General features: G+C 38.7%; 1 protein-coding gene across 2 annotated transcripts in view; it reads left to right on the plus strand.

Moving 5' to 3' along the window:
• Positions 1 to 20892, plus strand: part of LOC126335396 (uncharacterized) — a 104065-nt gene extending 83173 nt beyond the window's left edge. For both annotated transcript variants that reach the window (XM_049998636.1, XM_049998637.1), the window contains exons 8-9: positions 10769 to 10877; positions 20290 to 20892. In XM_049998636.1, the coding sequence (XP_049854593.1) occupies positions 10769 to 10877; positions 20290 to 20467 (287 nt within the window). In that variant the 3' untranslated portion in view covers positions 20468 to 20892. The remainder of the gene's footprint in view (positions 1 to 10768; positions 10878 to 20289) is intronic.
• Positions 20893 to 27440: the final 6548 nt, after the last annotated feature.

Here is a 27440-nt window from a genome sequence, read left to right on the forward strand (position 1 = left end):
AGATGTGAAAATTACTGAACTATCAGTTTAATAAGTCACAGCTGCAAAATACTAACGCGAATTCTTTATAGACGAATGGAAAAACTAGTAGAAGGCGACCTCGGGGGAAGATCAGTTTGGATTCCGTAGGAATATTGGAACACGAGAGGCAATACTGACCCTACGACTTATCTTAGAAGCTAGATTAAGGAAAGGCAAACCTACGTTTCTAGCATTTGTAGACTTAGAGAAAGCTTTTGACAATGTTGATTGGAATACTCTCTTTCAAATTCTGAAGGTAGCAGGGGTAAAATACAGGGAGCGAAAGGCTATTTACAATTTGTACAGAAACCAGATGGCAGTTATAAGGGTCGAGGGCATGAAAGGGAAGCAGTGGTTGGGAAGGGAGTGAGACAGGGTTGCAGTCTCTCCCCGATGTTATTCTATCTGTATAGTGAGCAAGCAGTGAAGGAAACAAAAGAAAAATTTGGAGTAGGTATTAAAATCCATGGAGAAGAAATAAAAATGTTGAGGTTCGCCGATGACATTGTAATTATGTCAGAGACAGCAAAGGACTTGGAAGAGCAGTTGAACGAAATGGATAGTTTCTTGAAAGGAGGATATAAGATGAACATCAGCAAAAGCAAAACAAGGATAATGGAATGTAGTCGAATAAAGTCGGGTGATGCTGAGGGAATTAGATTAGGAAATGAGACAATTAAAGTAGTAAAGGAGTTTTGCTATTTGATGAACAAAATAACTGATGGTGGTCGAAGTAGAGAGGATATAAAATGTAGACTGGCAATGGAAAGGAGAAATTTGTTAACATCGAGTATAGATTTAAGTGTCAGGAGGTCACTTCTGAAAGTATTTGTATGGAGTGTAGCCATGTATGGAAGTGAAACATGGACCATAACTAGTTTGGACAAGAAGAGAATAGAAGCTTTCGAAATGTGGTGCTACAGAAGAATGCTGAAGATTAGATGGGTAGATCACGTAACTAATGAGGAAGTATTGAATAGGATTGGAGAGAAGAGAAGTTTGTGGCACAACTTGACCAGAAGAAGGGATCGGTTGGTAGGACATGTTCTGAGGCATCAAGGGATCACCAATTTAGTATTAGAGGGCAGCGTGGAGGGTAAAAATCGTAGAGGGAGACCAAGAGATGAATACGCTAAGCAGATTCAGAAGGATGTAGGTTGCAGTAGGTACTGGGAGATGAAGAAGCTTGCACAAGATAGAGTAACATGGAGAGCTGCATCAAACCAGTCTCAGGACTGAAGACCACAACAACAACCTATGTATTGTAAAATAGAATCAGTAATTTACTCCTGTTAGTAAGGGAACCACAGACAACATTTAATAACTGGCTGCTTGCATCCTTCACATCGTAAACTCATGATGGTACATAACGACATGTCTCAGAGCTCATAACTGGAATCACATGCTAGAGTTGACCCAATATTTCTTACACTGTGTGAAATAGTTTCATGACTACTTTGAAGGTTCCGTTCACTTGCACACGCCAACAACTTTGCATTCAGTTATTTTTCACTCATGTAATTTTATATGTATGTTGATTTTTCAGGTTTTGAATCAGTTGTAACTTCATTTAGAGCATTTGGTTGAGCAGTTATCACATTGTGTATAATATATATGTGACTGTCCTTGTTACAATCACTTCCATACTGAGGAGCTTTGGAATTTAAATTTCTTTCCACTGGCAAGTTTTGTATTTTCTTCTTTTTGTAAAATAGTTTCCTTCTTACTGTTCAGTGGTTTTATAATTTTTTTCATTTCACACCTCAGCCTCAACCATTGCCAGTTTTTGTGACCTTGACCACCTACTACTTGATCAAGTAGTTCCTTGATTGGCATCACAAGGCTGAGAGTACCCTATTCCAGTCCACCCACCAAGAAAAAATCCCTGGAAATTGTTTTTGAACACTTTGTGTGTGTGTGTGTGTGTGTGTGTGTGTGTGTGTGTGTGTGTGTGTGTGTGCGTGCGTGTGTGTGTGTGTGTGTGTGTGTGTGTGCGCGCGCGCACATGACACACACATTAAAAAAAAAAATTAACAGAATACCTACTATCATAATAATAAATAACATACCACACACTCTTTTGAAAAACAGCTTCCATTTGTGCATGGAATTTCGTGCAGTGGTAGCTTTCCTTTAATTTCGTCTTTATGTCATTGCATTGGTCTGCAAATATGTGTATAAACTAATTCTCCAATTTTAGTTGTTTATGGTAGACACATCCCTCCCGAAAACTACTACCAGTCATTGTCTGCATATCACAATACTTCAAATACTGGTACACTTGGTGTTTATTTTCATGATCCATTTTCCATGCCATCTTGTTAAGGTATCATCAGTTTCTCAAATAACACAAGACATTTTGACACAACCTTCACAGCCAAGCGATGAAGCCCGTATTTACCACTGGATGCAACAATGGCAATTGCAGTATTGCTTTTGAAAAAATCCAGAACTTGCCATCATTTTTGATTATTTGATTTATTCCTTTTTCTGTAGCTTTCTTAATAGAAAATAAACTACAAGATCCATATAGACAAAACCGAACATCTTCAAAATATCACTCTGTCAATTTCTGTCCATTAGTTCAGCCTGTACCATACTATTCGATTTATACCCCATTTTTGGTACTATCCATCTTTCTTGCAGTTTCAAATGGCTCATACGTGGAGTGTCAGTCACTTAGATTTGTTATATGATGTGTCACATCTCTGTCAATGCACCACTCATCACAGTCCATTTGTTTCTACCTACAGAAAAAAAAATTTCAATCTCACCTTTAAAACTTTCTTCTCAATTTTTGAAGTGTCTGTGTGACTACAATTTATTGAGTTTCTCACTGATGCTACAGAAGATAATTATGTAGCACAGTCGTTCCATTAGTCAAAGCAAGGACACTCATTTGATTGATAGTCTTTTTTCTTATCATTTAAAACAAACTGAACCTGTCTTACACTGTTTTGGTAAGACACCTAATTTGCTACACGAAAAGCATTTTTCTATCGTCATTCCCTTTGTAATAAGACTTTTTTGATATATCTGCTTGAGGTGAAGTTTCATTGCTCCATTGTTGCAGTTCATTAACCTTCATTTTCGACATCATTGCTGTACCAACACTTTCACCACAAGGATCTGTTATTCTCAATTCATAATTTAAGCTCTGTTTTTGTAACTTATTTCATGTTTTCCCTTCAGCAGATAAATCATGCCATGTAATATGAAATAACTGAAATCTTTGGGCAGAGTTAGCCAAAGTCATGTGCAGAGGTCACCATCATCTATCAGCTTGCTCGACAAAGTAAGTTGATGTTGTATTTCATCAAATTTGATTATATGGCCCTGTATGCTACCAGATGCTCCCCACATTATGTTATGAATTTAGCTTCTAAGCAAATCAATGATGTCGACTGAGTGAAAATTCTGAATCTAATGCAGCTTATCAAGAATCTCTTTGAAGGTCTTGCATTCCCTGTTGCGAAGTGTAGGCTTAGTGTCGAGTGATAGTATGAGCACTTCTTTGTCCTTTCATTGGCACTGTTCCACGTAGCAAGTTCAGTTATGTAATTGGGAAACTTTCTTCTGGTTTAATCAATTTACCATTAACAATGCCAGAAATTTCATCACACTCTAATTCTAAATATAATTCTCCATGTTCCTCAATTTTGTCTGCTACCCAATTTTTCAATTTGCTGTCTTTCATCTGTCGTCATCTCATCTTTTGCACTTCTATAACGACTAGTTATCATCAGAATTGGTTACAACTCTCACACTTCGTGATAACTTTACTCTGCTACCAAGTTGGTAAAATGCCATTGACCATTTATTTGAAAACCTCAAGAGTGCAATAATACTGGAAAAAAAAAAAAAATCAAACATCGAACACACTACAAGCACAACTCACATAGAGTTTGTATAATGTCAAGTCGCAACTTAATGTCAAATCAAACTTTTGAAAACAAACAGCATAAACTTGTTATTTACAGATTGAATGTTGATTTTTGTGCATATTTTGTGGTACCAGAAGCTGCATTTCACACAATGGATGTCTTTCAGAATGCACTTCTAGCACTCCTTACATTATGTTGCTGCTCTGGCCTCTTGGACCATAATACATACGTAGGAGGACAATATTATGAGAAGGTTAAATAGCTATTCAACATATGGAGGAGATGTTGAGTTACAGACAGGCACAATGGAAAGATTGATATTCATTTGAACTTGCATTCATAAGACCTTCTAAAATAGAAAATACGCATTCTCACACACACAAAATCACTTTCTCTAGCCACTGGGGTCGGACTGCGAGCAACTGCCTATGACAGGAGATGCAGTCTGTGAGTGGTGGAGATAAGGAGGAGGCTGGGGTGGGGAGGGGTAGGATGGCAGGGAAGGGGTGGCGGAGGGTGTAATGCATGCAAGGACAGAATAGGTTCCTGCTAGGTGCAGTTGAGCAGGGAGGGGGTTCTGGCGGAAAAGGAGAGAAGTAGAGGAAGGGAATAAAAGACTAGGGTTTTGTTGGTGGAATAGAAGGCTGTGTACCGGAGTGTTGGAGTGAGAGCATAGAAGAGTATAGGTGGGTGAAGGACAGGAACTAGCAAAGGTTAAGGGCAGGATGTGGGGGTGGGGAGAGGGGATTAGGAAACATAAGATAAATTGTGTTCCCACCTGAGCAGTACAGAAATGCTGGTGTTGGTAGAAAGGATCCAGAAGGCACAGACTGCAAAGTACTCATTGATGTGAAGCACATTGAGCTCTGCAGAATATTCAGCAGCTGGATTGTCCAACTCTCTCTTGGCCACTGTTTGTTGGTGGCCAGTCATGCAGACTTATAGCTAATTGGTCATTCTATCCTAGGCAGGACTACCTGTGAGAGCATAAAATCAATACTGGCCTTTGTATTCTGAACCTTCTGGATGCCAAAGTTGTAGTTAGAAATTGTTGTGTCAGCCTTTGAACATTAAGCACCTGGGCATCAGTGTTTGCATATTTCATGACTCCAGTCTATCAGTGGCCCTCTTCCCACAATGTCTTGATCCTGTTCAACCACATTAGCAATATCAACTGTTTCTGTCAACTTCTATATCTATAATCATTATTTTGCATGTGGTGGTTTTGTGCAGTACAACAATGGTAAAAATTGACTTAAATTGTTATCTTGATTGCATAATTATTTCTTGATAGAGAAAGGAGTAAAGATATACACTCAGTAAAAGAGTGTCTTTCCGAAAGTAATGCCTCCTATTTTTATTCATGGAAGTTGCAGGAGATAATTAAATCACAACAGCACAGCTAAATAGAGCAATATTTCAGCTACAGACTGTCATTTCTCCATATAATCACCACCAGTCGTCATGTACTTTTGCCAACGATGAACCAGAGCCTGTATGCCGTGCTTGTAAAAATCAGAACCAGCTGAGGCTAACCACTTTCTTACAGATTTGACAACAGCATCCAAGTCTTGAAAATGTTTGCCATGTAGTCCATCTTTCAGAGGCCCAAAGAGATGTAAGTCTGAAGGCACTAAATTGGGGCTGTACAGTGGACATCATAAGACATTCCAGACGAATTTTGCAATGAGTTGCGTGGTTGCAAAATTGGTGTTGGGCCTGGCATTATCATGTTGCAGGTGAAAGTTGATCTTCCTCTCTGGCCTTATCCTAAAAATTTGGCCTTTAGCTGTCAGTGTTGTATTGTAGTATGCTGAATTGACAGTTTCTCCAGGCTTCAGGACATCCAAAAGAACCATACCCTGGCTATCCCAGATGACTGTGAACAGTACTCTGCCTGCAGATGACTGTGTCTTGAATTTCTTCTTTGAGGGAGAATTTGCATCGCTATTCCATGGACTGCCTTTTGAATTCCGGCTCTTAGTGGTGACTCAACACCTCATCTCCAGTGACAATGCTAGTCAAAAGGTTGTCACCTTCAGCTTCATATTGGTCTAGCAGGTCCTGACAGATCTCCATTCGATGATTTTTTTGTTCTTCTATAAGCAGGTGCAGGGCCCATCTCACACAGAGTCTGTGGTAACGAAAGTGTTCCAATATTGTTTCCAAGGCTTTACACCCAACAGAATTTGCACACAATATTGTGGCCATTATCAGCCGATCAGCATGGATGAGTGATCAAGATTCTCTTCATTGCGAGGGATGACAACTGTGCAGGTTCGACCGGGCCATGTCTTGTGACGCACATCCTTTTCACCACCTTGAAAATGCTGTATCCACAGCCTCACATTGCTCATGTCTGTTGTATCATCTCCATACACCTATAGCAAGTGTTGATAGAGTTCAACCAGTACAATTTCTTCAGCAGTGAGGAATTCAATCACACATCACTGTTTCATACCCACTTCCATATCAAACTCTATTTTGGAACACTCCTCTTCTGGCACCAACTGTTGCAGAACAATGGTGGAACCACCTCCAAATGAAAGAGGAAGGTTCAGGCATTAGCACCACACCAACATCTGGCATGAATTTCCAAAGTCACCACATAAAATAGAAGGCATTACTTTCGGAATGACTCACATATGATTGAAGCATTGAGTGGACAAAAAGCATATAAAAAAGAATATATTGTAACTAATGACAAATTTACATTAGTTAAGATGTATTAATTACATTTTAGATACAACATTATGGGTGATGGTGTTTCTTTGTATCATTGCATCTTCATTTATTTCATCCCCATATTCTATTCATTTTATTGAATCAATTCAGTTCACGCACACACTATATAACCTGAGTTCATATCCAGGCTACCAATCATCAACAGTACCTCCACTTGACTGCTGCTAATTATATCACACTGAAAAGCTTCTCCCATAAACTCATGCCACCTGTGGACTGAACATTTACAATCCTTTGCTCAGTATTTTGAAGATTGAACAAAGGCCGTCACAAACAGGTACTACCCTCCAAACCTATTCCACAAACATATCGCCCATGCCATATCCACAAATGCTTGTAATTCACCAAACACTCATTGAGACATTTGTAAACGAGCACTTCTCTCATCACACAGTACCATCTGTAACCACATCCTCTGCCAGTGTTTTGACTACCTTTCTTTGTGTGCTCTGAAGGAGCAAAACCCCAAATGCATCTCTATCCTTGTTTCCATGCCTCCTCCTCCTCCACTCCATTAATCTATACTCACAACAGTTTTCACCATAAAATCTCCCTCTTTTGTCATTTCTGCCAGGCTGTAATATGCCCCAAGACAACTAGGAATCCTGGAAAAAACCTGGGTATTTTTTCATGTGGGAGAAAATCAGAAAAAACATTGGAATTTTCTAGAATTCTGGAAATATTTCATTGTTTTAGTTTTCAGTTAAATTTTTGTAATTTTGACTGATAAGAACTGATACACCAACACCAAATTTTATTTTAGCCTGCTACTGCAGAATAACACAATGCAGCAGTAAAACATAAAACAGCAAAATGAAACTTAAATTCCAAATAAAATGTGCCATTTACAACAAAACACAGTCCACACACAAGCTTCTGCCGATAGCAAAATGTTTCAAAGGCATTAGGACAAAAACCATGCAATACTTCATAACAACAAACTGCTTTCGATGAGCATAACACAACTGATACTTTAGTTTTGTTTGATTAATTGCCAGTGTGCCATATTCACACATGCATATTGCAGTCAGAGTTGTAATGGAGGAGCAGTCTCCACATGACCTGTGTTTAGCTTTCGTGATTTTGCTCTTTTCTCTTTGTTTACAGCTCTACATCAAATGAAAACAAAATAGATTTCTGTGGCTGGGAGCCATCTAACGAATCGAGATACATTCACATAATTTCTGAAGACTAAAATATTTTATTAGGTTCAGTTTTCTGATTTTATTTTATTTCCATGTTACTGACAATCGCACATTAATCACCTTGCAGAACAATAAAGTTATTTTTGTTGGTTTGATAAAGAAGTGTGGCATTTATAAATCTTGTCCACAAAGGGATCCGGTTTATTTGAAACAAAATGTTTCATTCGACACTACTAGCAAGTTTCAACTGTTCACTGAATTTCAAGTGCACATTTTCATCTTCCGCCACATACAACATAATGCCATAATAAAGAATCAGACGTGGGATAACACAGTACTTGTACTACAAAAAAAAATAAATAAATAAATAAATAAATAAATAAATAAATAAATATGCAGATCAGAGCCTACACTTCAGTGTGAATTTGGACATATGAATGTACACTTTATGCCAAATTATTCATTTTAGTGTGGTTTATGAAATTCCAATGCACTTGGAGTATTCTGATGTCCAGTTTCTTTTATAACATAATGTAAGATCTGTTTATGCTATGCATGTACGAATATACATAACTTTTCATTTAAAGATGGCTAAGCAGGCAAATTTGGTCAGTACTATTGAATAAAATGTTTCGTTTCAAATGTATTGACAGCTTTAGCAGATTTGTACAGATCTACCTTCTGTGAAATACAATGTTTTTTGGTCACAAGACATGTTTCAACACTTGTGTGGTGCTTCATCTAGGCTTTATGTCTTAAATTTACAGAAAGCCATTCTTTGGTAAATTGTAGATTGGCAGCACACCGTGTTTTATCATTGTAACTCGCCTCAAGGCTTTATATTTACTCCTGGAGTAGAATATAAACTGCCAGTTGTACAGTTTCAAGGCTTCACAGATAACCTTGCTAATTTTTCATACTATTTGAAAAAGTCATAAAAGACTTATCATCCTTAGGTCTGGTGTATACAAACAACTGCCCCACCACTCTCACAAAATTTGTATTCCTTCTTATTAGCTTTTTGCACTGCTGTGTGGATGTAAACCCGAATGGAGACACCACATAATAGTATTGTACAGTAAAAATTAAAAAAAAATGTATGTTTAAGTCGCCAAATAACAGAATAAGATATGATAAACAATTGTCCTAATTACAATAAGTCCATATATCCTCTCCAAACAACATGCTGCAGTGCTGCACATGGCCACGTGGTGCCCCACTAAGCACGAAATTCCAAACAGAAATGCGACAATAAGCATATGAGCAGATCAAACATTGAGCGTGGGCTTCCTATGTCATCATAACTGTGCATGTGCCATAACACCCATTTTTTTGTGCTCTCTGGTAACTGTTCAAACATATCTATTTCTAACAGTTTGCGAGAAATTATTTGCGAATGGTGATTTGAGAAGTGTTAATTTCAAAGTAAATTTCCGTTAAGATGAATTATATTGTGTGTGAGGATGTGATATGAATTTCTTAAATTAAGAAGTGTTAGAATCCCATTCAGAACTTGACACTTTGAGGACCAGCTACTTACAAAATTTTGGGCCCAAAAGACCAACCATTTATGTCATTATTTAAAATTTTACTGTCACATCTGTGTTTGATATATCTTAAAGGGTAACCCCTGCAAAAAGGACCAATATTATATTTAGAAGCTTAGCTCTGCCTGTAGCTATCCTATATGTTTATTAATTTAAACAGTTAACTTTTACTATTTGTGTGTTTGCACTACTTAACAATGATGTTGCCATTGGCTGACTACATTTCATATCCCATGCTCTGAATGTCTGCTGTTGTTGGCTGGCAAAATCACATGACATGAGCTGTGTTTGGCTGGCAAAAGCACATAGCAATGTAGACTTCAATGCTTCGGAAGCTAATGTGCTGTATTTGGTGGTATTTGTATTTATTCTTTTGGATTAAGAAAATATGTAGTATACATGTGCTGCGCTTCAATAATCTTTTCAAAACACGTTGATTTTCACTATATTTCATTTCTTAAAATGGCGAGAAGTTCTATGTTGGTGTATAAAACCTTTACCATTCAAATGATTTATAAGTTTTACTGCTCTGAGGGAAAATATACTGCCCCTTAACACAGAAAAAAAATATATTTAAAAAAATCACCCTGGAAAAAGTCTTTTCACCTGGAAGAATGGGTATTTTTAACTGGGAAGTCCAGGAACCTTCGTTTCTTGTCCGCATATACACCCTGTCTAGTCACGCCCCCCCCCCCCCCCCCCCCCCCAATCCCCGTACCCCCTTCGCCACCTCCTCATATCCTAACCTGTCACCTGCATCACTGTGTGCCACAGGTAACTTCCACTGCCTGTGCCTGGGTGGGCTCAGTGGTACCACATTTGTTATCTGTTCCTTTGCGGTATCTCCCTAGTAGCCACTGGTATCTTTTCACTCCACGCATCCCCTCTAATCCCCAACTACTTGATTCTCTTACTGACTCTATGTGACATAACCCCTCACCTCTGTCAGGCTGCATTTCAAAAACAATGTAATCAGCTCAGACAATGTAGCCGTATGCATGCTTGTGTGTGTGTGTGTGTGTGTGTGTGTGTGTGTGTGTGTGTGTTTGTTTGTTTTGGGTTTGGGGGCACGTGCACGGTTGTGTGTATGCACACATGCGTGCACGTGCTGCTTGTTTTGTTTGGTTTGGTGTAGTTTACTTTTTGTTAACTTTAAAAAAAAGATCATCATGTAAAAGGTCAAGAACTTTCTTCATTTACGTTTACATGCCTATCGATCACTCAGTGTCCCATGTATGTGGTGGGTGGTTATCTGGACTCCTTCCATTATTTGTATTCCACTTAAAACTTTCCAGTATTATATCATTATTTCCCAAATTATTGCTATTTTTGTTTCTATTCTCTTGCTTATGGAAATCATTATGCTGCTTCTTATCTAATAAATATTCCTGTCTGCCAAATTTATAAAAGATCTTATGTTTTGCAGTAACAAAACAGCCTCAGCTCTCAGTCATCATAGTGCCTGTGTCATGCAGTTTGGTAGCTGTAATAATAATTGTTTTTGGAATAGCGTACTACATTCAGAGTCAGAACAGGTATGTAAAAGTTTTAATTGTGTGAACTATTTGATTTGTACATTCACACTAAATTTAGCTCAAAAAGTTGTGTTCTAGAATTAATAATTTTAATTGTCTCAATAAGCAAAAGGGTAAAAAGAATCTTCTTGGCGATATGATTTCTTACATATATGTGGTTGTTGTTATGTCAGTGAAGTTGTTCCAGAAATTTTATCAAGATTAGATTAGTACTTGTTCCATAGATCATAAATACGACACTTCATACTGATGTGGAATGTGTCAGGTTAATAAAAGGTGTCCATACAAGATATTACATTAGACAAAATATTACATGACACTAATTTTTTTTTCCATCTCATGAGTAGCAGGAGTTGCCATTAAGAAATTTTTTTAATTTCCTTTTAGATGATATATGGCTATCTGTCAGACTTTTGATGCTATTAGGTAAGTGACCAAAGACTTGTGGCAGCATAATTTACCCCCTTGTGAGCCAAAGTTAGATTTAACCTTGAGTAGTGAAGATCATCCTTTCTCCCAGTGTTGTAGCCATGTACATTGCTATTATTTTTGAATTCGTTCGGATTGTTAATAACAAATTTCATAAGTGAATATATATATTGTGAGGCTACAGTGAAGATTTCTAGCTCTTTAAATAAGTGTCTGCAGGATGATCTTGGATGAGCTCCAGCAATTATTCTGATTACACACTTTTGTGCAATGAACACTCTTTTACTCAATGGTGAGTTACCCCAGAATATGATGCCATACGAAAGCAGAGAATGAAAATAGGCATGGTAAGCTAATTTGCTCAGATGTATATCGCCAAAATTTTCAATGACCCTAATAGCATAAGTAGCTGAACTCAAACGTTTCAGCAGATCCTCAGTGTGTTTTTTCCAGTTCAACCCCTCATCAATGCATACACCTAGAAATTTTGAATATTCTATCTTAGCTACCGATTTCTGATCGAAGTCTATATTTATTAATGGTGTCATTCCATTTACTGTGTGGAACTGTATATACTGTGTTTTGTCAAAGTTTAATGACAGCCCATTTGCAGAGAACCACTTAATGATTTTCCGAAAAACATCGTTTACAATTTCACCAGTTAATTCTTGTCTCTCGGGTGTGATAGCTATACTTGTATCATCGGCAAAAAGTACCAGCTTTGCGTCTTTGTGAATATAGAATGGCAAGTCATTAATATATATTAAGAACAGCAGAGGACCCAAGACCAAACCTTGTGGCACCCCATTCTTGGTTGTTCCCCAGTTTGAGAAATCACCAGTTTTTTTTTGCATATTATGTGAACTGTTTATTTCAACTTTCTGCACTCTTCCAGTTAGGTACGATTTAAACCATTTGAGCACTGTCCCATTCATACCACAGTACTTGAGCTTATCTAGAAGTATTCCATGATTGACACAATCAAAAGCCTTTGATAGATCACAAAAAATCCCAACGGGTTACTTCCGGTTACTCAGCGCATTTAAGATTTCATTAGTGAAAGTATATATAGCATTTTCCGTTGAAAAACCCTTGTGAAAACCAAACTGACATTTTGTTAAAACTTTATTTTTACAAAGGTGTGAAGCTACTCTATAATACATTAGTTTTTCAAGAATTTTGGATTAGGCTTTCAGAAGAGAGATTGGGCAGTAGTTGTTGACATCAGACGTATCCCCGTTTTTATGCAGTGGTATAACAATGGCATACTTCAGTCTATCTGGGAAAATACCCTGCTTCAGAGAGCTATTACATATGTGGCTAAGAATCCCACTTATTTCTTGGGAACAAGCTTTTATTATCCTGCTGGAAATGCCATCAATCCCATGTGAGCTTTTATTCTTGAGAGAGTTTATTATCTTCCTAATTTCAGGTGGAGAGGTGGGTGAACATTTAGATTCTATTTTCTTTACAACATTTAAAAAATGATTATTCAAAATGTTTTGACTTCCGGCTTGTTGTTTATCAAGTTTCCATCCGCTTTGATGGTGATGCCATCATCCTGTACTCTTGGTTGTCCTGTCTCCCTTGTAATAATATTCCAAATTGTTTTGATTTTGTTATCAGAGGTATTAATCCCAGACATGATGCACATGCTTCTGGATTTTTTAATAACCTTTCTTAACGTAGCACAGTAGTTTTTATAACATGTGGCTGTTTCTGGCTCATTACTCTTTCTTGTTGTTAGATACTGTTCCCTTTTGTGGTTATAAGATATTTTTATTCCTTTAGTAAGCCAAGATTTTTGCATAGTTTCTTATAATTAGATTTAACTACTTTCTTGGGGAAACAGTTTTCAAATTCTCTTACAAGTGTATCATGAAATAAGTTATATTTTAAATTAGCATCGGGTTCCTTGTACACCTCATCCCAGTCTAACTGATGAAGATTTTCTCTGAAATTTCTAATTGTTGAATCATTAATTGAACGCCCAACTTTGGAAGGTAGTTTTGAATTACTGAATGGAGCTATGTCATATGCTGTAACTAGCTGAGCATCATGATCAGAAAGCCCATTCTCAACAGGATAAGAATTTATGTTTTTAAACCTATCTTGGTCTATAAAAGTGTTATCTATCAATGTGCTGCTGTCCTTTACTACCCAAGTAGGAATATTAATGACAGATGTCAAATTGAGAGAACCGAGCAAGACTTCCAGGTCATTCTTCCTATTACACTCTTTCAATGAATCAACATTGAAATACCCACAAATAATAATTTGCTTTCCCCTATCTGACAGATAGCACAACAAGGCATCCAAGTTTTCCAGGAACAAATGAAAGTTTCCTGAAGTGGACCTATATACTGTTACAATTGTAAAAGAGCCCTCCTTCAGTTTAAGTTGACAGGCACACGCTTCTATATGTTGTTCTATACAAAACTAGACATTCACAGTAATTTCCATGTAGACAAGATAGAAAAACTCAAGAGATTTTTTTGAAAGGACAAACAAGTGGAATTAGTGTGTTGGGGTAATTATAAGTGCAATGCCATATTTTAATGACTGTTTAAGCTTTCTAAAGTTACTTATATCTCCATGAAGTGAGGGGTGGTAATGGAGGACTGGGTGCAATAAGTCGGTTCAGAATTCTAGCTGTGAAAACTGTTTGGTGGGTGTAACCACAGAAGAAAGAAAAAACGTTTTGTGGATCTGCATACCAATAGCAACTGCAGAGGTAGTTACACTGAAAGACATTCTCACCTCTCATGTGTGGAGCTGATTAATATTTCTGCTTTATTGTTTTCAGAACATTTAGATCTTTTATTTTATTTGTTCAATTCTCTAGAAGTATTTAAACAGACACATTTCAGCATTTTTTATATTTGCAACACTTCCAAAATTGTGGTGCAGAACAGATTACAAATTGGATCCCCAGGTGGAGGGTGTGTGTGTGTGTGTGTGGGGGGGGGGGGGGGGGGGGTTGTTGTCCTGATAAATATTTATTCTAATTTGAGAAGTTTAGCTTGATCTATTTTCAGTTAAAGAAAGTGAGTATATAACTACCACAGTGAGAGTTTTTTTGTATGTATTTGTCATTCTTGTATTTTCCATTTCCCAAGTAAGCAAACGTCCTTGCAAAAAGGAGCGTTGTGGTAAGAACTATGTGGTTCTGGACTACATTATCAAGGGAAGTGAAGAATTTTATTTGTTAAGTATTTAGCAAGCTCCACACATCAATAACTGCACATCTTTTTGTGCTTTGAACTGCTATAATCACTTGTACAAGAAAAATAAAAACAGTAATAAAAATAAGTATAAGAATTCAGGGTTAAGTGGCTCTCTCAATTTAGATTTAGTTATTTACACAGTTTACAGTGAGGCAACATGAAGGATGTGTGTGTGTGTGTGTGTGTGTGTGTGTGTGTGTGTGTGTGAGAGGGGGAGTGGTGGAAACGTAAATTTTTGATGTGGGTTTCTTCATCAAATTGAAATCAATTGATGATCTTCTTATAATAATATATTGATGGTTACATATAACAATAAGCATTTATTATATGCATGTATACAGGAATGTATATTGAGCAGATAATACACACACACACAGATGTGAATGAAATTTGGGCTATTCTACGGTTTCCATAGTCCTGGAAAAGGCACATAAACAGTGTTACCCAATATCAGCATTCTATATTGAACAGTATTGCAGAAATAACTTGTGTGATAATTAATCATCAGTAGGTGCAGTGGCTTCACTTTGTCAATGAAGCTCAACTATAGCAGTCTTGTTGATGAGTAATTGCTGGTCATTGGTTCATTCCTTTTGTATTGTTATCTGATGAAGTTGCTATTGTAACAGTGCACAAACACAATAACAAAATTCCCAGCAACCAACCTTTAATTCACTTCAACGTGAAGGAAAATACTTAAGACACTGAGTGGTGTAGTAGTCAGTACAATACACAAAATCAGGGAGTATATTAAGGCACACTCTACCAGTGATGTATTGAATAGTCACTCAAATATTAGAGTGGCCAGTGCACCGGCTTATATATGGCTGTTTTGCACAGAACTGTGCTTGCTGTGCCATCTTTGCTGATGTGAGGAAGCCTGTTTAGGCTGTATAGTGCTACAAAATTCCTTCTCCCTTTGGAAAATGATCACTTTGGAGATATCCATGTCTTCATCAGAAGTGGGTGTTGCACCGTCACAGGAGAATACGGTCTGAAATGGCATGGGCAAGGAGAGAGAGAGAGAGAGAGAGAGAGAGAGAGAGAGAGAGAGAGAGAGAGAGACCATAAGGGAGCACCAGTGAGGGAGGTGCCATATCCAATTCCATTTGGTGATGAAGGTAGCAGTGGAGACAAAGGAGGCAGCAGGGCGTGCAGAGATGGAGGCAGACCAGTACTAATTACTGCACCCAGCAGAGACGCCATCTAGAATGAAGATGTTGCAGGAGACAATGGGGTATGGACCACCCTGTGGGGGCAGCAGGATCTACAGCGTGTTAGATTAGATTAGATTAGATTAGATTAATACTTGTTCCATAGATCATGAATACGACACTTCGTAATGATGTGGAACGTGTCAGGTTAATAAAAGATGTCTGTACAAGAAATTACATTACACAAAATATTGCATGACACTAATGATTAAGTTTTTTTTTTTTTTTTTTTTTTTTTTTTACTTAGTTTATATCTAAAAATTCAGCCAATGAGTAGAAGGAGTTGTCATCTAGAAATTCTTTTAATTTATTTTTAAATGTTAGTTGGCTATCTGTCAGGCTTTTGATGCTGTTTGGTAGGTGCCCAAAGACTTTTGTGGCAGCATAATTTACCCCTTTCTGTGCCAAAGTCAGATTTAACCCTGCATAGTGAAGATCATCCTTTCTCCTGGTGTTATAGGTATGCACACTGCTATTACTTTTGAATTGGGTTGGATTATTATCAACAAATTTCATAAGGGAATATATATACTGTGAGGTTACTGTGAGGATCCCTAGATCCTTAAATAGATGTCTGCAGGATGACCGTGGGTGGGCTCCAGCAATTATTCTGATTACACGTTTTTGTGCAATGAATACTTTTCTACTCAACGATGAATTACCCCAGAATATGATGCCATACGAAAGTGTGGTTAGTCAAAGTGGGTGGAGCTGGTCATAGTGTAGTGACACCAAACCATCGGAGGAGAGCATGACATGAAGGCAGTGGCCTTGGCAGTGATTGACAACTGCTAGTAGTATCCACTTAGGGCACCAGCTAAACTCGTGATCCCAGACAGCAGATCTCAGATAGAACTCATGCGAGGAGGACGCCATTGAGTGGCTGGACATTGGCCAGAGCAGGTGAAACAGTGTATACAGTTGACGGCCACAGAGCGGCTCCACTGGGCTATGGCCACCAACTGGAGTAAATCTGTATGAGCTTGAAAACCTATCAAGTGCTACCTTGGGAGAAGATTGCGTGATGTATTTTTTCATGAGGTTTGAAAGTACGTATGGACTATCTCCTCTGCCTCACCATTGGACTGAGGATGACATGCAGGGGGCGTAACATGCTGAATGCTACTTACTGAATAAAAATTTTCAAAACCCTGAGACCCAAATTGTGGCCCGTAGTCCACCACAAACATACACAGTAATCCTCCCAAGGAAAAAATCTTTGCAAGGACTGTGACCATAGCTGCTGTGGATGCGGACAGGCAATGAACAACATAAGGCAGTTCCAAGAATGCATCAACTACAAAAACCCAAAAGGAGTTCAAGAAGGGACCCACAGATTCAACGTAAATACCCTTGCGGGGGCCATGGGAAACAAGAGACCCATGGTGCATCTAGACGGGTGGTGCACTGTGTGAAGGCCAATGCAATACACTGGATGTCATTGTCAATACATGTCCAAAACATGTGGCAGTGGGCCAACAATTTTGTATGAGGAACACCCCAGTGGCCAAGTGGAGGAGGAGACACATGAGGAACCGCCGCAATGCAGATGGGATCACAACCCTGGGCGCCGACTCTTGAATAGCCAACAATAACGCACCAAGACCTGAGAAGTGGTGGCAGAGAGCATAATAATTGTGCAAGGGATTGGATGCTTGGCCATGTGTTTTATGTGGTCAGCTGTGGTGGAAAAATTGAACAATCTGGCATAAGATAGGATCAGCGGCAACAGCCGCCGAAATGTGAGAACTGGTAATGGAAAAACCATCTATGATGTTTTGGGCTTCTACATCTAAACAACTCGTCCTGATCAAATGTTGGATCGGGACCAGTTGGCAACCAAGAAAGAGCATCTTCATAAGTGTGGTGTGCCATGGGGTGGAAGTGGATCTCACAGTTATAGCGCAACAAAAACAAAGCCCAGCATAGCAGGCAATGGGATGCTTTTGTCTGGAAGAGATACTGAAGGACTGAAAAGAGAAACCAGAGGTTTATGATTAGTAATCAATTGAAATTTAGAACCATATGAAATTTTTAGGGGGTACATAATAACAAGAGCTTCTTTTTCAATCTGTGATTCAGGATTTTGGAAGTATAAGCAATAGAGGGTTTGGGTGTGTCTGCATATTTGTGCACAAGAACAGCCCCATGGCCATACTGGGAGGCATCTGTGACCAAAACAAGATGTTGGCCTAGTTGGAAGTAACCAAGCAAGGTTCAAAGTGTAATTTTGACTTCAACAGGGTAAAAGCATTCTCGCAGGTGGGCGACCAGTGAAAAGGCTGGTGTTCATGGGAAGGATCCAGATGGCACGGTTGTGAAGCAGTTGTTGAAGTGAAGCACATTGTGTTGGGCAGCATGCTCATTGATGTTGTGGTCCAGCTGTTTCTTGGCCACAGTCATGTAGACAGGCAGCTCATCATGGCACAGTGGTTGTAACTGAGTTGGTGGATCACGTGGCTGCTTTCACACGTTGCTCTCCCTGTGATGGGATAGGAAATGCCTGTGACAGAACTGGAGTCGGTGGTAGTGGGAGGATATAACGGACAGGTCTTTTATCTAGATTTATTGCAGGGATATGAGCCATGGGGTAAGGGATTGGGAGCAGGGGCATGATAGGTACAGATAAGGATACTGCATAGGTTGGCTGACCAGCAGAATACCACTGTAGGATGGATATTCCACATTTCAGGTCATGACAAAATGTAATCAAAACACTATCAGAGAATGTGATTCAGCTGCTCCAGATCTGGGTAGTACTCTAGTGATCTCCAGACCTCCAGAAACAGATCTCCCGTGCCTTGCCTCCCCAGTCAGCTATGATCCCCCACATATCCCCAGTCTGGACATTCTCCTCATGACTCAGTACCACCCATGCCTGTAGCAACTGAATCATATTCCCTGGATCAGGTTTAGACTCTCTCTCATAATGCCCTGAAATAAGATATGTTCTCCTCGCATTGTCCCACAGTGTTATTTCACCACCCACCTAACATGTGAAACATCCTTGTTTGTACCTGTTACACTTGTACTCCCCTTTCCCCATGGCGCATATCCCCTCAATAGATACGGATGCAAGGCACAATCCATATATCCTCCCACTACCACCTACTCCAGTCCTGTCACAGGCATCTCTTATCTCATGAAAATAGAAACACTTGTGAAAACTGCCATGTGATATGTCAACTTAGCAGCAATTACTGTGCCACATTTCACATGGGTCCGACAACTAACAAGCTGCCTGTCTGTATGAGTGACCACCACCAAAGTGTGGCCAATAGATGGCTGGATCATCCAGCCTAATAAGTTGTGCTCGACTTAAACAACTGTTTCACAGTCTGTGCCATCTGTAGCGTTTTCAACACAACTTTCCTGAATTGTGCAGACGGGAACTCCTCCAGCAACATATCCTTCATTACCATTACCATTACCCCCACCCCGCGCCTCAGACTCTGGTAATCCCTTTCTTCACCTACCTATTTCCTTCCCTACTCCTACTTCAGGCCTACACACACACACACACACACACATACACACACACACACACCTGTCTTGCTACTGCACCAGTGTAGTCCTTTCCCCTTCTGTATTTCCCTCGTCTCCCATTTACCTTCCCCAGTTCGTACCCCACTACGCTTCCCCCTACCTGGCACACACCTCCTCCGCACCCTCATTATCCAACCCAGCAAAAACCATTGTTCGACTCAGATGCAGTTGGGCATTGGCACCCAAAGAAACAGAGTAGTCGTGTATGTTTTTAGTTTTTTCTGTATCCAATGAAGGTCTTATTCTGATGCCTGAATAATATCTAGCAGGCTTTTTCATTGTGTCTGTTGGCCACTCAGAGCCCTCTGTATGCAGTTAGTAGCAGTCTATCTTTACTCATCGTATTGAAGTGTATTTCTTATATAGATGAGGTGTCAGCAGTAAAATGAACTGGGGACTCACTCGCTCATTTAGTTGACGAGGAACCAGGAGTGGTACGCATTTTATGAGTTTATGCTTGTCTGAGCACTGACATAAGGTGCTTCAGAGTCTCTGGTTTATCCACCTTTTGATTACTTATCAACCAACCACACGTACCTGTTGCAGTACTCCTATTTTGGTTTTTCTCTGTTGGGCAATGTCTCTGTTCTGTTGTTGGTTGTAATGCCTAATCTAGTGCAGAATGTACATTTGTATGTTTGCGTATTTTAATTTTCGCTTCCTTCACTAAACTCAGTTTGATGTGTTTGGTAACAGCACTGAAGACCCCTACGTTGAACACTTTACTATCCAAGCGCATATTGCAATTGTGTCTTTTTTATTCAATGATTATATATGCAGGTCCTTATGAACATGTCTCCATTTGTGTCTGGTACATATTCTTACACTGAGTCTGCGGTTCATAATGGACTCTTCAGTACTCAAGAATGCAGAACAAATAAAATTTAGCTTTTCTTTCCTTAAATACTTTTATTTTTAACTTTGTATCAGGTTGCAGTTAAGGGTCTGATTGTGTAAGAAGTGAAATAAAATTGGTGTAATTCTATCTACTTTCAGATATACAATAGAAGTAGCTGATTTTGATTTTGGACAAGCAAGTGATATGGAATACAGGACATTCACTGAACGGCTGCAGCAAGGAATCAGTAATGCATTCACTCGATCAACTGAATATTCTACACCCTCACAGCAAACTATGGGATCTTCAAGCAATAAATATTCCAATATGAATTAACTTTTACCTCATGAAAGATGATGATGAAGACTGATAATCAAGTAAGGTATGAAACCTGTGAAAAATTTTAGACTGACAGTGGTGGTTGTAAATTTAAGTGCAGTGGGTTATTACTACACACACAAGTGATTGTGTGCTGAAGGAATAATCTTCCTCTGTGTGAATACTGAAAACCAAAGCGTGTACTGTGTGTCATGTGAGTCATTGGATTTATGTAGGAAAATATGGCAGGGCTTACGTGGCTTATGTTTTCTTGGCTGTGTTGTAATAATATTTTTAATGAACTACTGTTAAGATTTGTAACGAAAAGTTCTATTAGTGACCTAATTTAGAAAAAGAACTCAGAATATGTGGCGTTGATTAGGCTGTGCTGTGTATATAATGTGTTATACAGTATTACCACCAAAATAAAAACATGTTATGTAGTTGTTGGTTTACTTACTATCCCTGAACCTCCTTGATTGGTGTGTATTAGTGTGTACAGTAAATATTTTTGAAATTCCAATTTTTTATGATATAATATTTCTCACTGTTATTTCTAATTAAATATCTGTAATAAATTCCATTTACCAAGTAAGCATGTAGTAAAGGATGGTTACCAGTTGAGCATCCAGACAAAACTCAGCTTACTAGTAATTTTCCTTTTCTTTAAGCATGTCTGTTATTCAGAACCACCTCTGCTTCATGATTATCCCCACATAGATATTTATATTTCACCTAAGATTCTCCATTGTCTTATTTATAAACATTAACTAATTAAGACACTTAATAATCAAACAACAGAAATTCCAGGATGAAATGTAACAACAGTATGAAAAGGGTAGCTGCTACTCACCATATAGCGGAGATCCTGATTCGCAGATGGGCACAACAAAAGACTGTCAGAAAGTGAGTGTTCGACCAACTAGGCCTTTGTCAGAAATAGACATCTCACGCGCACACACACAACTCACAGCCACATGATCACTGTCTCGGGCTGTTGAGACCAGACTGGCCTCAGCTGCCAGAGACTGTGGTCGTATGTGTATGAGTTGTGTTTGTGTGAATGTAAGATACTTAATTGCAATAAAAATAAAATTCATCCTTTTCTTCTGCCCTTAGGATAGGGCCAGGAAGAGCCTACATCAACTAAAGATGACACCACCTCAGGTTCTGAGAGCTCAGTATTTGTCAGTGATACTTAATTAAAGAAAAAAAAATAGAGGTAATTATTTTACTTTCATTAGTAAGGAAGTCATTTATCATAAAAAGGACACAAAATTGTTGAAATGTTTAGTTTCCACAGCCAGTGTCAATCTCATTAAAACCCCTCTCAATATATAGCTACATAATATAAGACGTGTAAAAATACTAAAATAACTGACGTTTTGACACCAGTTCTGCATGTGCTGCTTGTTTAGCCAGTCACGGCAGTGTCCGGTAAGTTTTCTGCCCTGCAACCACACTGTCTGTTGTTCCAGGATTGCTGGCATCCAGAAAGTTGAGACCTTGTCGCTGTCCTGTTGATATTGTTTTGCTGCTTCAGGATTTCAGGATGCTCTATTATTTTATGTGTGCACATCTGTGATTCCTGTAAGTACTTGGATTTCCTGGAACTGCTGCCCCAGCTGAACATAGTATCTGTGCTCTGCTGTGAGAGTGTTGACAGGCCTCCTGGTTTCCCTAGTGTAGGCAGCATCGCACTCTAAAATATGTCTCGTATATACCTTCAGTAGTCTCGACGAAATTCTGGGTCATTAGTTTGATGCATCCGTGATGAAGCATACTGTCTGTTTGACCACTGGTGCTCTTTATGTAATGTAAGTGTAACAAATTGTCCATAAAAGCGTCAATGTGCAAAGCTTATAACACTTTCCATTGTCATACCATAACTAAAGATCTTATCAAAATTGAACAAAATTCTGGTTCTCTGTAAAATTACGAAGCAGGTTGAAGGCTCATAACTAGTCGTTGTTGACCAATCTGGATTGACAGTAGGAGAGGGCAAAATGTAAACTGAAGTCTTTAATTTTCTGTTTAAGAAATCATTTATGCAGGAGAATTGTAAAGACACACCATCATTTGACTATCTCAGAGTCTCCTATATAGAGGGCATCCTTGGCATAGAGAAGCAAGAGTTGAAGGCAAATATGTCACCAATTTGGTTTTACAGTATTTGGCATTGGCCCCTTACTTAGTTCACATTTATCACTAGTTTCCCACCCAGTGCAAAGTCCCAAGTGACTGGAAGGAAGCACAGATGTCAAAGGTACATAAGAAGGGTAAAGGAATGTACCCATGAAAGTACAGACTAATATCATTAACACTGGTAAGCTGCAGAGTTCTTGAACATATTCTAAGTTCTAATATAGCTAAATTTCCTTGAGACATATAAGCTTCTGTCCACAAATCAGATTGGATTTAGAAAGCATCACTGGCGTGAGATTCAACTTGCCCTTTTTTCACATGATATCCCATGAACCATGAATGAAGGACGACAGTCAGCTTCCATATTTGTAGATTGCTGGAAAGTGTTCAACACAATTCCCCACTGCAGACTATTACAAAGACCCGACCACACAGAATAGGATCCCAGTCACATGAGTGGCTTAAAAACTTAGCGTGATGTCGTGGATGGCAGGTATTCGTCAGAGCCAAGGGTGCCCCAAGAAAGTATGATAAGACCTCTCTTGTTGTCTATATGAAGACGAAGTTCCATACTCAGGGAATTACAGTACGGGAAACAGATGTAGGAAACCTGCTCTGCCTGCCACTTACCGCTCATGGCAAGGTCATAGCAGAGGTGGTTTATCGTTGCCTTCCTCCGACCTGTTATGAAGTGTCAAGTCTGTATGACTGTGATGAGTAGTGTTATGGGTAAAAAGGAGAGGGTGAAACCCAGTACGAGCACTTAGCTTACTCCTCTTGAAAAGCACCAAGTAGTCACCAAGCTCCAAGTCTCCATCCCACGGATGGATCACCATCAACTGTGTCGCATGCTGTTGCTTCTTGAGACACTGTGAAGAAGTTTGGAATTTGATCCAAAGACTGGTGGTCACAAACTTTACATCACCTCCTCTACTTTCCTTTGCTGGCCAAATACTGGAGGTGAAAATTTCATCCACCAGTGGGATTCAAACTGGCTTTCCTTCAAGTTGAATGCCCTGACTCAGTTGTGCATTGGTGACCTCTGCGATGGTGGTGGGTATATACATAAATGATCTGACAAACAGGGTAAGCAGTAATCTGTGACTTTTTCTTGACGATGCTTCACTACATGGGAAAGTATCACCATCAAGTGATTGTAGGAGGATCCAGGTTGACTTAACAGAACTTATATTTAGTGTTATGAATGGCAGCATGCTCTGAATGTCAAAAAATGTAAGTTAATGCAGATCAGTAGGAAAAACAATCCTGTAATATTTTAATACAGCATTGGTGGCATGCTGGTTGGCTCTGTTACATTGGTTTAGTATCTAGGTGTGACACTGCAAAGCAATATGAAATGGAACAAGCACATAAGAATGGTTGCAGGGGAGATAAATGGTTTAGATCAGTTTATTGGTAGAGTTTTAGAACAGTGTAGCTCACCTATAGGACACTGGTGTGACCCAGAGTATTACAGAGATGCTTTGTGAACTCGAATCAGAATCTTTGAAGGGGTTGTGATGGTGCCGTCGCAAAACACTATTCAGGAAGTTTAGAGAAACGGTATTTGCCATTGTGTGCAGATCAGTTCAACTATCAGCAGTGTACATTTTGTTTAAAGACCATTAAGATGAAATAAGAAAAATTAAGGCTCTACAGAAGCATATAGATAGTTGTTTTTGTATCATTCCATTTGAAAGTGGAACAGAAAAGGGAATGATTAGTAGTGGTACCAGGTATCTCTGTCATGCACCAAATGGTGGCTTCCGCAGTGTATAAGTAGGTGTAGATGTACGGTAGGTAGCAGAGCACCCTTGGGATTGTGGGCAGTGTATAAGGTTGCAGGAAGTGCTTTTAGAGATTTTATGAGATGATATGACCCAGAAGGATTTGGGTACAAAGTGATTTGTTCATCAAAACAGGGTACAGTAATTTATAAAGTTGGACAGTACAGCCAACTCTGAATCAGTAAAGTCCTAAATCTATAATCACTAATAAAGAGTACTCCCACACTCAAAGGTGTTACATATTTGTGAATTAATTTGTCCTGTCTGAGCTGAGACTTGCTCGAGGCAGGTTGAACGCGAATTATTATTATTATTATTATTATTATTATTATTATTATTATTTTCACTAATGATTGTCTGGTTGAGATCAGTACATTATTGCAGATCACATTCATGCATCTGTTGAGCTCAGGTATGTAATGTCCCAATGATTCATGGTAGTAATGTTGGTGGAATGTCTGGACTGTTTCTTCTGTCTAAGATTATAAGACATCTCTTCAAACACTCACTGCATTTGTCCTAACATTTGGGAGACACATTTAGGTGGAGATGAGACAATTGAGCAAATGAACTTTGTCAAAAAATGATGATCTATATATAGTGCATAAAATGAGCTTAAAGTGGCTCTATTTCCCCATTAATTTCAAATTTCAGCACACAGTGAACTTAATAAAAGTTTAAGTCTTAAGACTGACCGTATACAGTGTATTCATCAGTGTAACATTGTGCTCATCCTGAGCACTGAAGCTCAAAATAACTCAGTTCATTAAACCATTGTACAAATACAAGATCAGAGTGTAGCTACCTCATGAAAAATTACAATGTTATCACTAGCATTCACTGAAAAAAAGTAAAAGTTCTTATAATAACACTTGAGAAAACTGACAGTTTGAAAACCCCAGAAATATTTTCAAGAGTCCAAAAAGCACTTCAACACTAAAAAGTTTACAAGTGCTGAGAAAATATGCCTGTAAAACTACATTAATTTGAAATGCACAGCCAAATAGCTGTCCCGACACAGATCCTGCCTTGGTCATGGTCCCAAGATGAAGGTCTTATTTACAGACGTGTGCTGGGCTTTTTCTAATGATAGGTTGTTAAAATCAAACTGTACATAAGTACAATTTTCCATATTCTATACTCTTATGGCTAGAATAGAACAAGTTACATGCACAGTTGCATACTCCCAAGCTGATTAAAATTTGTTGCAGGTGTTCGTAAAATAAATGGTTTGTTCATAATTAACAAAAAACTAAATCATGGTTGCACAATTTAATTATGTAATTTACAATGTCTATAATTCATAATTTATAATAAAAGTGGCATGTCATCCATATGTAAAATGAACTGCTTTTCCTGATGGTGTAATCCGTTTTGCAGTAGATTCAATAAAATTTGAATTGTGGCCGAATTTGATTGAGAACATATAAATTGGCTGGAATCAACCTAATAAATAAAAAAAAATGTAAATTATAAATACTGTTATCAGTGGGTCCAGAAGACCACATACACATGCTGCATTGCTGTTTTGTGTAGCTATCGTATATCTTGAATTAACTCAGTTTTGTACTTTATCAACATTTAATTAATAGTAATTTCTTAATAATTATTAAACTGCAGACAAAAATGTGTGTATGTATAGATGTATCTTGATGAGCTCCTTAAGCTAAAACTTTGACCACTGTTGTACCTTTTTTATTAAACTGCTATTAATTTATAATAATTTATCCTTGATGAGCTTCTTAAGCTCCACCTTCATTACTGCTGTACCATTTTTATTAATTTACAATAATTTATCCAAGTCATCTTAAGTGATTTGTGTCTGACCTTGATAAATACGTTACCGAACTGATCAGCACATTGGCTCTTTAATATATGTTGTACATTTCTGTAACCTGGCTTGTGACCACAGTAGGTGTATGTGCTCTAAAAATACAATAGACCAGTCATCATCATCCTCAATACGACCTGCCTCCCCTCCCCCAAGCAGGTGAGACACAACTTCCAGTATTTAGCTAGACTAACAGATGACAGAACTCAGGTGAGAGCTTTATGTATGTAGTGTGGCAGCATATTGTCCAGCCAAGGTATTCTTCAAGAATCTTGACTTTCCATATGGAAACTTTTTCTTGACTTATCATTTTAGCAGGATGTATCGATGACAGTTCCAACTGCATTTCCCCAGCATACACTCTAATGTTAAGCCCTTGGAGTGTGTAGTAAGTGATGCAGGACAATCAAGTCTGTACACCAAGTGGAGCACACAGCACAAGAAACAAATTTAGAGTCCTTCCAACCTTGCCTTGTTATGTAGCCCATTTACTGCCATCCACAAATCGAAATTTGAGCACCCATCATCACCATATGATTTCACCTCGTGTCCCTGCATAGTGTCATCACTTATGGACTACACCAAGTAATAATACAGAAAGAGTTTGAGAGATCTAGTCATTTCCTGATACGGGCCATGCATGAAATTTCTGACGAATTGTGAAAAATTCTGGATTACTTTTAGAGGCTACTATCCTGTTAGTACACTTAAGAGTCTGTCATATTTGTCCATATTGGCATGGTTCCTTCTGAACCATATATGCTGACATAATGTGTCCTTGTAACAGTTACATCTCCACCCACTGTATGTAAGCGCACCTGACAAAAAATGAGTCACCCCTAGGAGACACCAAAGCGATACTGTGCAACAGTGACCTAGCTTCAGTTACACCCTCAATTTGACAAGGAATAGAGGTGAGGTATGATTGTTGCCTAAGTGTTCGTAATACCACAAACGTGTGTGTGTGTGTGTGTGTGTGTGTGTGTGGGTGTGTGTGGGTGTGTGCGTGTGCGTGTGTGCGGGGCCCGTGTGCAGGCTTCTACATCTACATATCTACAAATATACTCCACTAGCCATCAAGCGGTGTGTGGCAGAGGGCATAATTTGCTCCAAAGTCATACTTCTCTTATCTTTGAATGGTGATCATTGTGTGATTTGAAAGTTGGAGGTAATAATATATGCTCTACATATTCAGTGAAGATCGGATTTTGGAATTTAGTGAGCAGCC

The sequence above is a fragment of the Schistocerca gregaria genome, chromosome 2 (assembly GCF_023897955.1).
Source record: "Schistocerca gregaria isolate iqSchGreg1 chromosome 2, iqSchGreg1.2, whole genome shotgun sequence".
NCBI classification, from domain to species: domain Eukaryota; kingdom Metazoa; phylum Arthropoda; class Insecta; order Orthoptera; family Acrididae; genus Schistocerca; species Schistocerca gregaria.